General features: G+C 39.7%; 1 protein-coding gene across 6 annotated transcripts in view; it reads left to right on the forward strand.

Annotated features, from left to right (window-relative positions):
- Positions 1-332: 332 nt before the first annotated feature.
- Positions 333-14,618, forward strand: part of CSTPP1 (centriolar satellite-associated tubulin polyglutamylase complex regulator 1) — a 190,542-nt gene continuing 176,256 nt past the window's right edge. For 2 of the 6 annotated variants that reach the window (XM_059141852.1, XM_059141842.1), the window contains exon 1: positions 507-663. In XM_059141852.1, the coding sequence (XP_058997835.1) occupies positions 618-663 (46 nt within the window). In that variant the 5' untranslated portion in view covers positions 507-617. Of the gene's footprint in view, positions 664-14,618 lie in introns of all 6 variants that reach the window. The other 4 variants (XM_059141824.1, XM_059141814.1, XM_059141833.1 and 1 more) reach the window with 4 other exon arrangements.

The following is a 14,618-nucleotide window of genomic DNA, read 5'->3' on the forward strand; positions in this document are numbered from 1 at the left end:
GACTAAAGATAAAGAGGAATTTGAGAGGAAATGTCAGTGAACTCGTAGAGGATTTAATAACCACTTTCTGCGTGTCCAGCCTGGACATAGAAAGGACACATCCCTGACCTCACAGAGCAGCCAAAACACACGCCTGTGTGTGCCAAAAGCCCTTGGTAGCAATTTCGGACAGTAAATAATAAAGAGATAAAAATAGGTCATGGGACATTAAGTGTTTATGGGAATTTAGGGGTGGGAGCTATTATTGTGAGTTAGGGGAACAGCTGTACAAAGTAGGAATCGTAGTTATGAAATTCAGAAATTGCGCCCGCGGAGGGCTCGCAGTCCTTTTTCGACACCGGGAAATGTGAGAGATTCCAAAGAATGCTCCACCTCAAATTCCTCTAAAACCAACTCCTCAAGAATGGCAGTCCTCAGAAACCTCCACCGCCGCGAAGCTACGGCTGCCGGAACCGGTGTGGCCAGCTTGGGGTTGCGATACGGAGGCTGTTTGCGTGACACCCCCCTCCACCTCCCGCCTCCTCCCGCCGCGTGGTTGCCGTGGCAACGGAAGAGAGCCGGCGACCTGGGTTCCGGAAGCCGGAGTGCTGGAGCTTGGAAGCTACCCTGGTCCAAGGATGCTGAGTCCCGAGCGCCTAGCCCTACCGGACTACGAGTATCTGGGTAGGAGTTCCTTCAGCTTCGCAGAAGGAAAGAAGAGCCGACGATTAGGCCCGGGTCTGGGGAGGAGGAGGGGAGGGGGCTGAGTGGGAACGGGGGTCGGGGTGGAATAGGGAGGGGCCGGGAAGGGCGGGGTAGGGGGGAGGCGGGCATTCCGGGGCCTGCAAGTGCAAGGCCGAGCCAGGGGGAAAACAGCGTTGGGGGTCAAAGGGCGTGTGAGGTGTGCGGGCTCAGGCAATGTGGATTGTGTTCGAAGTGGGATAGGTTGGAGCTGAGAGTTTGGGGGCCCTTTTGGAATATTATAGATCATGCTGGTGGTGGAGTAACCTTGGAACCCTAAGTGCCAACTCAGTCATTCTGTGAACCATCATTTCCCCTTTACAGCGGCCACTAACATGTTTGAGCATTTCTTTGGCGTTAGGCACAATGCCAAGCATTTTGTGTGCACTTTTAAAATTGATCGTCACAACAGCCCCAGGAGGAACTACTGTGTTTTTTGTCCATTTTGCAGATGGAGAAACTGAGGCTAAAGAGGTGACTTGGATAAATAAGGCCACACAGCTAGAAAATGGTAGAGCTGGAATCAGGAGCTAATCTGCTCATTCCAGAGCTTGAGCTCTTGACCACTGAGGCAGTAGCTGTAGTACTTTATTGAGCACCTTCGATGTGTAAGGCCTTTGCTGGGTGAAAAGAGGATGTATGTGTGTGTGTGTGTGTATACATACAACTATGCACATACATTTAAAAACAATCACAGACTTTATTTTTTTTAGAGGAATTTTAAGTTTACATAAAATTGAGCAGCTATCATAGAGCTGTTCCCATCTATTCTCTACCGCTCACTCGATTTCCCCTATGATTAACACCTGCCATTAAGGGAGTACATTTCTTACAACTGATGAATCAATATTAATATATTGTTATTAACGAAGTCCATGTTTTACATTAGGGATCACTCTTTGTGTTGTACAATTCTACGGGTTTTGAATTCTCTAGGTCATGTACCTGCCATTATAGTATCATGTGGAGTAGCTTTACTGCCCTAAAAATCCTCTGCCCTCTTCCCATTCATCCTTCTTCCTGCCCCCTAACCCTTGGTGTCCACTGATCCTTTTGACTGACTGTGAAGTTTTACTTTTCCAGAATGTCATACAGTTGGAGTCATACAGGATGTAACCTTTTCAGACTGGCTTGTTTACTTAACAGTATGCATTTCAGGCCCTCCATGTCTTTTCCTGACTTGATAGCCCATTTCTTTTTATCACTGAATAATATTTAATAGTTTGGATGTACTATAACATTTTTTTAAAATGATAAACAGTTATAATTTAAATTTTTTAATTGGTACTATGGAAATTGGATTAAAAATATGAAGAAGTTTGTGGTGAAGTCTTCTCCCCCGCCCTTCCCTCATCTGCCAGTTTTTCTCCACCCTTAGCACTACAGCAGTAACCATTATTACTGGTTTCCTGTGTATCCTTCCAGATTCGTTTATTATGTACATAAGGGAGAGTATAGTGCACACTTTCCTCATTTAATAGATTTTAGTGAGATGTCAGCCTTAGAAAGCTTCCTTCTTTAAAAAAAATTTTCTTAGCTACATAGTATTTAAATAATTTAACCAATTCTCTATTGGTAGACAGGTTATTTTTAGCCTTTTGCTATCACTAAAAATACCCCACTGAGTAACGTGCAATTTTGTTCCTTTACTAGTATATCTGTAGAGACAAATTTGAGAAAGTAGAATTGGTAGGTCAGGGGAATATGCATTTTTAAATATTATTGGATATTACCAAATTGCCCTCCATAGAGGTTGTACCATTTTACATTGCCACTAGCAATGTAAGAATGTCTGTCTCCCCACAGTCTTTTCAACAAAATACATCAAATTTTTGAGTGATTTCAACCTATTAAGTGGCAATTAGTCCCATGCTAGATTTAAAGTACATTTCTTTTATGCAACTGAGCATCTTTTTACCAAGTTTAAGGGCTGTTTGGTTTTCTAAATCTATATATATGGAAAGAGATATATATATGTGGTAATAAAGCTATATATGTGGTAAGAGATATATATATATGCATATGTATATATACACACCCCCCCCCCCACACACACACATGTGGAGATCTATATGTGGATATATATATATACACACATATATGCATATACATGTATGTGGGTATATATATGTGCTTATATGTATATGTAGAGAGAGATTAATTGACTACATTCATTAATTAGTCAAAAGGGCATAGTTATATCACAGATAACTTCATATCAGATGAATAATAGCAATGTCTAGCAAACAACCTTTGCAAAAGATTTTATTTACTCCATTACTCAGTGAATCTATAATATATTTGAAAATTCTAGTCCATTGTTCAGTCTCTTGGGTGTTTTTTGTTTAAGTAATATACCTCAGAATCTTGGCATGTTTAATACACTACTGCTTTGGTAAATAGAAGTTGGTGGTCCCTCCGTAGTGGCTTTTTAAGGAAGACTAATTCAGTGGCAATGCTGATAATGAATCTACAAAGAAAATCGGAGTCTCAAGTTGATTCAAAAAGCTTCAATGTCCACCTATACATCTAACATCTGAGCCCTGGGCAAGTGCTTCTTCAGGCTCTGTTGCACATTTAAGTCTCTTAACCCCTTGTCCCATTCAGCATCTGGACAGTCATGCTGCCCTAAACAGGGTCATACTACTCACTGGTTTCCTCATGGTTCATCAACTCATACAACTCTGCTGAAATGCATTTAGCTGAGAACAACCCCTATCCATTAAGTTTGGTCGCTTTTACAGGGATGTTGTTTTGAAGTATTCACCCTCAATCTAAGGACCATTGAAAACCACTCTTTATAGATTAATTTAAGAAAAGATTTCCTGGTTTTCAAAATTTAAACACCTCAGAGGATTTATCTTATCTTTACTTTTTTTCTTTTATAAATTACAAAGTCACTTGCATGTATAGGCCTAGAGAATAAAATACACATAGAGGAAAGAAAACTGCAGGAACAGAAACAGAAAAGCCAAAGCTAAGTACCCCCTTGGTATGTGTGTCAGAAGACCTCTTTTTAGTATTATGGTAGAAATTATGGGAATATCTATTCAATGGATATCTATAGATTTCCCTTTCTGTCTGCTAGCCAGGCCTTATATTTGACTTTTTGACTATTAGTAAAGAAAACAATCTTTTGTCAGTTGGGTAAACGGATCACCCCGCCCCCCGACTTTGTGGATTAGGAACCTGTAATCATACTCTGAAATGGCTTAGGATCTTCAGATCATCATTACAGAGTCAACTCAGTGATGTTCATGCCTGCAGTCATCAGAATGTAATGATAGAAATTGTGTCAATGCCGAGGGCTGAATAGGGAGAGGAGAGTCTGGTAAGGAGATGAAATAAGTATTGAACCCTTGAAAGATTTCCAGCCTTATGAAATCTACTTATTGGAAGCTTCTGCCAGAGGCTGAGGTGTGTTTGTGTATCTGGTTGGGTGTGGAAAGCTCTCTAGAGCCGAAGGGCAGCCTGTTCTGGTCCCAGGTTTGCAAAACACACCACCTACGTGCTGACCTGAGTATAAGCACGAGGGTGTGAGGTTTATTTTTGACTCCACCTAATTTGGTGAGGTGTATGCTTTCACTCTGGCTCCAAGTTACCTCTTCTGTTTCCATGGAAACTGCTTATTCTCACTAAGTTTGGTATTAGGTTGACATAATAGGTAACTTTAGGAAATCAGAGATGGTCTTTCTCCTTTGGAGGCTATACTCTTTGAGGAATTACAGTAAATTGGATAGTTTTTTTTAAGCTGTAATTTTTAAGCATTTTATATATGCTTAGTGCTGTGCCTTATCTGATTTGTTCTTCACAACCGCTACACAAAGTAGGTATCGTTAGTCTCATTTGGTAGTTATTAATGTAATCTCATTTTACAAATAAGGAAATCAAGCTTAGAAAGGCTAATTAATTTGTATGAAATCACATAAGTGATGATGTGTAGCAACGCCAGGATTCAAAACCATAGCCTGTTTGCCCTCTCTACCAAGAAGATACAAATAGACAAATCGGGATGTTTATTTGCCCACAAAGGGCAGTGATCCTTGCTTCCTTGTTAGAAATGGAGCTCTTACACAGTTCATTAGTTGCAAGTAATTTTCCTGAGAACAGGAATTGTATTTTACTTATCATTATATACCTCCCTTTTACAATGACACACTTAATACAGAAAGATATGTTAAATCGAATGTGAATAATCTAATTTTAGGGTACAGGTACCCCAAATGTGAGCAGCTAACAGTAACAATTAAGACTTATTTAGGAACTAAGAAAAAAAAAAGAGAGAATTAAGCTCTTACTATGTACCAGGTAACATTTTAAGTGCTTTATATATATTAATGCACATGATGGTAACATTTTTTTTTTAAGATTTTTATTTATTTATTTGACAGAGAGAGACAGCAAAAGAGGGAACACAAGAAGGGGGAGTGAGTGAGGGAGAAGCAGGCTTCCTGCTCAGCAGGAAGCCTGATGCCGGGGCTCAATTCCATGACCCCAAGATCATGACTAGAGCCAAAACCAAGAGTTAGATGCTAAACCTTCTGAGCCACCAAGACGCCCCAACCATTTAAACTGTTACCTCCATTTGACAGATGAGGAAACTGCAGCATAAAGATATTTAAAAAGTAGTTAGTAATCAGGAAGGCAGAATTCTAATGCAGCAGTCTAATGACACAGAGTCCATACTGTAAAACTCCATGCTGTCAATACCTTGAGCAACTCCAAAATTGAGGCTCCCTATCGCATAGACTTATGCATAGATCCAGGAGAAAGTTCAAGTGAGTCCAAGGGCTTAATTTAACATTTCTGCCAGGAGGGGGCATCCTAAGATGGATGGATCAGGGAATAGTAAAATTCCAGTCCCCTCTTGCCACAGGACTCCTCTCGCAGTGGCAGGCAATGAGGAACATAACTTACAAAAATAAACCATTTGGGAGAGTTTTATTGACAGTACTCCCTGCAGTTTGGGTAGCTGTGTGATTTTAAAGAAGTGACTTAACCTCTCTGTGCTTTAGTTTCCTTATGGGCAAAATGTGGATAATAATAGTACTTACTCTACATGTAAACTTTTAGAGCAATGCTTGACGGCTGCATTGTGTCTGCATTGTGAAAGGAGAGTACAGAGATGAGTTAGGTATCTTTTAGAGCACCTGGGGTAGGTGCTTAATGAATATTAATTTTATAACTATACTTTTTAATTTTTAAAAAGATTTTGTTTGTTTATTTGAGAAAGAGAGAGAGAGAACACAGAGGAAGAATGAGAGGGAGAAGCAGACTCCTGTTGAGCAGAGAGCCTGATGCCAGGGCCAATGGATACCTGGACCCTGGACAGATCCTGACCTGAGCCGAACAAAAGCTTAATGACCGAGCCCTCCAGGCTCCCTTCCCCTCCCCATTTCTTAAAGATATTTATTTATTTGAGAGAGAGCACAGAAGGAGAGGGAGAACTTTTTAAGAAAGTATATAATGCATCTGTGGCAGCCATCAAAATGTGTCCCTCAGATGTCCTGCTGTGGGGATGGGAGGGGTGGGTAATTAACGTTCAATTCCAGCTCTGAATCTAACACCTTGTTCACACAGAGGTCACACCTCCCACAGCCTGCTTCCAGCCAATGGCTGGGTAGGACAGACCCCCTTCTATAAGATACATGACTGATTCCTGTGATGGTGATTTTGGCTTGAGGACTCCCATTGCATTGCTGTCTAAATTCTCTCTCTCTCTCTCTCTCTCTCTCTGAAGGGTCAACCCTGAATTGTGGTCTATCAGCAATCTCAGCCTCTTGCAGCTTCCCTCACCCCAACCGTTGCCCCGTGGGATTTCCCCCCAAATATATCTCTTGCATGTCTGATCCTGTCTTCGTGTCTGCTTCTCAGAGTCACTGGACTAAAACAACATCCAACAATCACTGATAAAGTCCCTTCCAGCCTTGAGGTTAATATAATTTCTTCAAGCCTTGGCAGAGCTTCTGACATAGGACTTTTTCTATGAAGACGACTCTTAAGTGTTACTAATCTTATTTTTTGTATTTGCTGATATCAAAGCACATGATATTTACTTGTCTTACTGCCAGACACTTTTTTTTTTTTTTTTTTTTTTTTTTTTTTTTTTTTTTTTTTTTTAAAGATTTTATTTATTTGTCAGAGAGCGAGCGAGAGCGAGCACAGGCAGACAGAGTGGAAGGCAGAGTCAGACGGAGAAGCAGGCTCCCTGTGGAGCAAGGAGCCCGATATGGGACTCGATCCCAGGACGCTGGGATCATGACCTGAGCCGAAGGCAGCTGCTTAACCAACTGAGCCACCCAGGCGTCCCCTGCCAGACACTTTTAAAATCATTTATCTATTTATTTATTTGTTTTTGGATGAATCCTGATGAGAAAACTTATTTTTGTTTGAGTATAATTAGTGACACTTCCAAACCCAACCGTACGCTAGGAAACATTGCTATTTACCATATGTTAGCAGAAATACTCTTAGGACTTTAAAGTGCTTGGTTTGTTGCAGAAAAGAAATGACATAAAACATTATAGATGTTATACTAACTTACTGAATCTTTGGAAACTAGGTTTATAATATATAAAACTGGTCACTTTAAAATAGTAATGAGCATATTTACGAGATCATTTCTTCTTCCACCACTTCTTGTTCTTTTCCTTTCTTCTGAATTGTTCTTTCTTTCCTAAATACCCTCTATATAGCAAGACATGAATACAAAGTGTCCCCCCTGGGAAACTTAAAGCCACACAGAGGAGATGGTATATATTCACAAATGACAGTAACACAAAGTGACCGTGTAGGCAGTGTCATTATAGAGCAGGTGAACCGGATGCATGCCGCAGTCTTGGTGCTTTCCCTGCTTGGCTGGCAGTTTCTCAGCATGGCAGGGCAGCAGTTCCCTAGGCGGCCCAGTTCTGGGATGTGCCTTTGGGCGTTGTTCCCGAAGTTCAGCCTAGGCTCTGTTTCTTCTATCTTTCCAAGGATTCTGTAAGCTATAGAATAGATAGATGTAAAAATATACTTTCACTGGGGGAAAAAAAGAGCAAGTGATATTTTCACTGGGGAAAAAAAGAGGGCAAGTAAATTCTACGGCATGTTGTTCTGGACTCTCACCCACTCCCATTTCTTCAAGGTAACTAAGTTGTAGGTGATTTCTGTATTATTCTAGAGTTTTAAAATGGTTCTGTAAATTTTTGACCTCATCCTTTATGTATTTAAGTAATATTAGAATCTTTCCTCCAACTGCTGTCCAAAAGTTGGACTTCACTTTTATCCACACAAATACCATGTTTGCTAAGTGAGTAATGTTAGGAGGCTGAGTCGGTAAAGTTTTAAAAAATAATAATAGTAGATCAGAAGAGACTAATGATTCATTAGCTTATCTCTAGTCATCTTTCTGTTCATATCCTTCTTAGTTTTAGTATTTATCACAGTCATCTTGTTTATCTATTCGTATCCTTTGTTATTGTCTGTTTCTTACTAGAAAGTAAGCCACGAAGGCAGGTCTATTCTCTCAGTATTTCCAAAATCCACCACACTGCTTGGCTCAAATTAAGTGCTCAGTTGTTAAATGAATGGTCTGCTTTAAGTAGCAGAATATTTTTTTTTTCTTAGAAAGGGAGAGAAAAATCCAGTTCAACAAATAATTACTGAATTCCTGCTATGGAGAGACGATAGACTTTTTTTTCCCCCTCTTTCCATGGATGGGGAAAAAAAAAAGAGGAACACTGATTAAGATCTGCCCTGGATTCTTCTGGTTTTAAACTCTAATTACACCTAAGGATAGTTTCCTGCTTGATGCCATAGTTTCAGCTTTTTTGGTTACATAACAGTAAGATTTAACCCATTTTTAAAAAGTGGTATTTTAAGAAGGAAGGACATTTTGTACACTTTTGGGGCATCTCCATGAGATCCCAACCTATAGTTGGGCAGGGTAATATGCTTTGATTAAGACTGGAATTACCCTTGCAAACTAATCTCTGGGTTCTCTGAGCTGGGATTGCCCTTGTACCACTTCCCCAGGGGCCTTAGGAAATAGCTCATTCTATGATTGGAATTTCAAGTCAAAACACATTTATCTGAGCAGAATTTTAATGATTTATCAAAGAGAGGAGGGATTTTCCCAAACATCTGAACTTACCAAATTACTGATCCCATTAGCTATGTTTTCTCTTAAGCACCTTTCTTTGAACAAAGCAATTACTGCTGAAATCATCAAATGTATTTTTCATAAAAGCTTTTGACTAAGTTTTGTTTGATTAGCAGGAACCCAGTAAAAGTAAATATTGTTTGAGAAGGCACTTTCAGAGCCCTTTCTTTTTCTTCATTGAATTAGCTTTTTAAAAGCACTATTCTTTGGAGAGTAAGAGCCTTTTTCCAGCTGTCCTATTGTGTAGCTCAAGGTCTTGTTAATACTATTATCTGGCCCTGAGATTACAGGTAATTGTGATAAAACACAAGCTTCAGTTTCTGTAATCTCAGACAGAAATCTGTTTGTGCCCAGGTCTTCATATCAGGTGTTTGTTAAATTCAGACTTCTCTCACCTGGGATAGCCCCACTGGCCCCCAGTAAACAGAGGTATCTGGCAGGGACAGGGCTGCATTGAGGCTATTGCCTTTTTTTTTTTAATCGGGTGGCAGAACTCCTGTGACCAACTTACACACAACGCGTGCTAAATGGGAAAATTACGTATTTTAAAATAGGCATGTTTGAAACAATAACACTTTTGAATGTGAAATGTACCAAAGGCCACATGTCTTTGGCTTTGCTTGTCAAATGGAGAGGCTGCCAGAACCAGTCGGCTCCATGGTTCTCATGCCCCAAAGTCCTGCAAATTGACACGTAAGTAGACAACACACAAAGAAGCTCAGCCCATGAGAAAGTGAGTTTGGGCGCTTGGGCTGGCCTCCTTTCTCTCTGTGTGGAGTTTTTTCCAGCTTCCCTTCTTCTGTCCCATCTTAGTTTCTCAGAAAGGAGAGATTAAATGTGTCTGGAATTTCAGCATGTTAACTGCACAGGCAACATGAGGCTAGCACTCAGGCCACTGTTCAGCCTGTCATATGGAAGGAATTGCCTTTCAGGGGAGATTATAATTGTGTATGTAGCCACACAAATGCACATTCTGCCTGGAGGAAAATGCACAGAAGAGGAGGCCTCATGCTGCCACTCAGGTCTCTTTGTAGAGGACTGCATAAGAAGCCCTCACATGGTGGAGTCAACTCTTTTGGGCTTAATGAGTCATCTTTTTTTATGTGATGCCTACTTCAAAAAAAAAAAAAAAAAAAAAAAAAGGAAGGAGGAGAAATGCACTTTTCCCAAAGTAGGTTGCTTTTATTGGCCCTGCAGCTTTGTCTAAGAGTTTTGTACATTCCTGATGACATCATTTACATGCTAGTGCACAGACAGTAAACAAAAAATAATTTAGCTTTCGGGCATTTAGACAAACCTTAAATAATTCAATTTAGAGAAATGATAATAAGCTTTATAAACAGCGCACACATGAGCTTAAACAACAAGCATGACCCGAATCCTTTTTGGAATGTGATGTGTTGAAAGATGGCTATAGAGAAAACTAGAAGCTTGACACTTTTGAATTATGTGCAGTTCAAACTTGAATCCATGGTCTAGTGTCAATCCCAAGCAGTATGTTCTAGTTAGTGGATAAAATACAGGCTACTACGTGAGTAAGTCATCAAGCTCCTTGGGCCATAGCATTTTCCCTATGAGAAAGGAAAAGGTAATATTACCACCTACCTCACAGGAATGTTAGAAGATTGAGAAGATAAACATGTGGTGCTCTTTATAAGGAAGGTATTTTGTAAATAGAAAAATGCTATTATTATTCTCCTTGATCAAATTTCCTCAACAAATGGAGTTGATAAAACATACCTCACAGGGGGCTGAGAGGATGAATTAATTAATATATATCAAGTATCCTAAAATATTTAATGAGATCTAAAGTGGTCTTTTTTTGATAGTCTATAGGCCACCAAAGCTGATATTTAGATGCATGATTGACTTACAAAGTCCTACATGTATAATTGGTCTTCTGCCTTGTCTTCAAAGGTTGGCTTGGTACAGCATTGTCAATCTATAAGTAGAAGAAAATGGGACAATGGTCCTGCCTTTTTTCTCATCAAGGTTATGCCTATGAACAGCCTATGGAGTCTTGCTAACCTTTGTTGCCGTGTCTGGACATACGGACTGTTTTGACCTTTGCCTTTCCAGCAAATATTTGCTTGTGATTTCATATTTCTAAAGGAGACATACACTTCCAAGGAAAAGAAGTGGTTGATTTTTCTCACCTTGTGAACTTTTTCTTATCACATTTCCTAGTAATTAAGAGAAAATAATTATTGTTGAAGGACCTGACATCAGGTTCTCCAAGTGGAAAGTTCTTAAACGCAACTGAGTAATAAAAACAGCTTTGATTGTTATGTTTAGAAAAGGGACACCAAAGAGGAATTTATATCTTTTTAAAATATTTATTTATTTACTTATTTGAGAGAGAGAAGCAGAGGGAAAGTGGAGGTGGGGGGAAGGGCAGAGGGAGAGGGAGAGAGAAAGCAGACTCTGCTGAGAGCGGATCCTGATGTGGGGTTTGATCCCATGACTCTGAGATCAGACCTGAGCTAAAACCAAGAGTCAGGTGCTTAAGCAACTATGCCACCCAGGCACCCCAGGAATTTTTATATATATGTAAATATATGTGTATATATATACACAAACACACACACATATACATATTTAAAATTTTATTTATTTGCAAGAGAGAGACAGAGAGCGAGCATGAGGAGGGTGTGGGGGTCAGAGGGAGAAGCAGACTCCCTGTTGAGCAGGGAGCCAGATGTGGGACTTGATCCTGGGACTCCAGGATCATGACCTGAGCTGAAGGCAGTCACTCAACCACTGAGCCACCTAGGCACCCCAAGAATTTATACTTTTTAACAACAAAGTTATCACTGACATCTCTTCTTCTGTTGTTGGTATTTTCATAAGATTGCAGACACAAGATTTCCTAGGATGCCTTAGTTATAGCCATTTCCAGCCAACAGAAAAAGGCTAAGGGGAGGAGGGGCTCCAGGATAAACGCCTCTTAAGCAAGTAAGGCAGAAGTTAGAAACACAGCTTGTGCTCACATTTCCTAGATGAGAAATTAATATAAGGCCCCTGCTAATTGCAAAGGAGCCTAGGAATTAAAGTTCAGCCAGACAATCATGTGCAAGAAGAATAGGAGCACAGATTTTGGGGGATTTAAACAATAATCTGGCATACTTAGTGTTTACAGTGGAGAAGTCTCTCCCACTGAGAGTGAGGTGTGTTTTTGGTAGCTAATTACCCTTATTCATAGGTGAATCATGGATGTCCTGGAGAAAAAGTTTTAACTTTTTCTCCCCTATCTCTACCTTTCCAAATTAGAGTGCAGAGGTATTTCATTCCCATCCCTGTTCTCTACTCATTCTTCTTTTTTTTTTTCTCTTAGCTCCATGTCTCTTGTCATTTATCTTATATAACCTCCCTCTTTGTAAACATTTCCAACTAATCAGAATAGTCCATTTCTACACTTTAGTGAACTCATATAACGATAGGTTTTTAGTTCTTTATAATTGTGTTGGTTTCTGGGTGTTGGTGGTAACTTTGCTGCCAATTTTTTTTTTCTTGGATTGGGACTTAGAGACCCATTGTAGGAAACTGAATCTTGTCTCCAGAGAGCTAGTTTTACAATAAATAAAGATATTGATCTTCTGAGACTGGGAGTGATTGGTAAAAGATTTGGGAGAACAAGGAAAAGGTGGTGCTGCAGAAACTGGGGGTGGAGAGAGTTTCAATATGGAGGGAGTGTTCAGTGGTATCAGTTGCCTCAGAGAGGTCAAACAAGATAAGAGCAGCAAAGGAGGTTGTTAGTGGCAGTAGGTGAGAAGTTTCACTGGAGTAGTGTGGCAGGATGCCAGATTTTCCTAGATGGTGGAATAAATGGGAAGGGTGAAGGAGTTGAGACAATGGGTAACCTCACCACCCCCCCCCCCCCCAGAACTCTGGTTGACCAGGAAAGGAGAGGGGGTGATAGCAAGAGTAGAGTTTGTTGTTTTAAATTTTTTTAGATGGAGAGACTTGAATATGTGTATAGGTTGAAGGAAAGGGAGCCATTAAAGAAGGAGAGAGGGAAAATCCCAGGAGAAGGAAAGGATGATTTACTGCACCTGTTTTCAGAAGCGGGGATCAAGGGCAGAGACGCAAGGTGGGAAATGGAGCCACATTTATCCATCAGGCATTATTGGTATTATACCTAATCAATAAACTGTTCTGAGATCTTTGAAAATACTTGAATCATAAAAAAAATTTATTGATCTTCAACTATGGATAAATATTTAATTATATATTTATAAAATATAATAAAATCTCATTATTTTAACTAGTATAGGCAAACATTTTAGTGTATTTGAAGGCAATTTATAGGTAACATTTTTCACAATTACAGAAATTCCCAGTCAGGGTGGGAGTGGTCTTGAGATCATTTAGATGGTCTTAAAATGACTCTCCAAGGATTATTCAGCGATAAAAAGGAAGGAAATTCTGTCATTTGCAACAGCATGGATGGACCTTGACATTATGCTAAAATGAGGCAGAGAAAGACAAATACCATATGAACTCACTAATATATGGAATCTCTTTTTTAAAAAGATTTTTATTTTTTTTTTTTGGACAGAAAGAGACACCACTAGAGAGGGAACACAAGCAGGGGGAGTGGGAGAGGGAGAAGCAGGCTTCCTGCTAAGCAGGGAGGCCGAAGCAGGGCTCAATCCCAGGACCCTGGGATTATCCTAGACCGAAGGCAGACACTTAACAACTGAGCCACCCAGGCACCCCTGATATGTAGAATCTAAAAATAAACTGGGTTCAGCTTATTTTTAACTGAGGGGGAAGAAGGTGAATGAAATGGTGAGGGTGGGGAAAAGGTACATGCTTCCAGTTACACAATAAGTAAGTCCTGGGGATGTAATGTACAACATGGTGACTGTAGTTAATAATACTGTATTGTAGGGGCGCCTGGGTGGCTCAGTGGGTTAAAGCCTCTGCCTTCGGCTCAGGTCATGATCCCAGGGTCCTGGGATCAAGCCCCGCATCAGGCTCTCTGCTCAGCAGGGAGCCTGCTTCCTCCTCTCTCTCTGCCTGTCTCTCTGCCTCCTTGTGATCTCTGTCTGTCAAATAAATAAATAAAATCTTTATAAAAAAAAGTCAATCTTCTAAAAAATAATAATAATAATAATAATACTGTATTGTATATTTAAAGGTTGCTGAAAGAGCTTAAAGGTTGTCATCACAAGAAAAAAAATTGTAATTATGTGTGGTGATGTATGTTAACTAGAATTATTGTAGTGATCATTTCGTAATATATACAAACACCAAATCATTATGCTGTATACCTAAAACTATTATGTTACACATCACTTATACCTCAATAAAAAGAAAAAGGAAAAAAAAAACTGACTCCACAATGAATAAATGTATTTAACCAACAGATTTGGAAAGTAAGGAAGGTGAAGAATTAAGCTTAGAAATAGAGTTGAAAGTTGATATTCTTTACCTGACCACCTCTTCTTTGTCTTTGAAGTCAGGTTTTCAGCGTTTTGTCCTTAGAGTTAGAGAAACAGAAGTAAAAGACTTCGGAGAGCAAAGAAAGTTTGTATTGTTGCAGTGGGAAAGAAGGAAGGTACAAATACAAGAAATCTGGCAGCATTAAGACATTTGAAGTAAGGGCACATAATCTATTGGAGAAAAAAAGAAGCAACAAAAAACATTAACGGGAACAAAGTTGGCTATGTAAATTGGTGAAAGAAAAAGTAAAAATGCATTGGAAAGTAATAACTAGATGAAACAAATGAAAAAAAGGATAAAAATGTTA

Source organism: Mustela lutreola, chromosome 1, assembly GCF_030435805.1.
Source record: "Mustela lutreola isolate mMusLut2 chromosome 1, mMusLut2.pri, whole genome shotgun sequence".
NCBI classification, from domain to species: Eukaryota; Metazoa; Chordata; class Mammalia; order Carnivora; family Mustelidae; genus Mustela; species Mustela lutreola.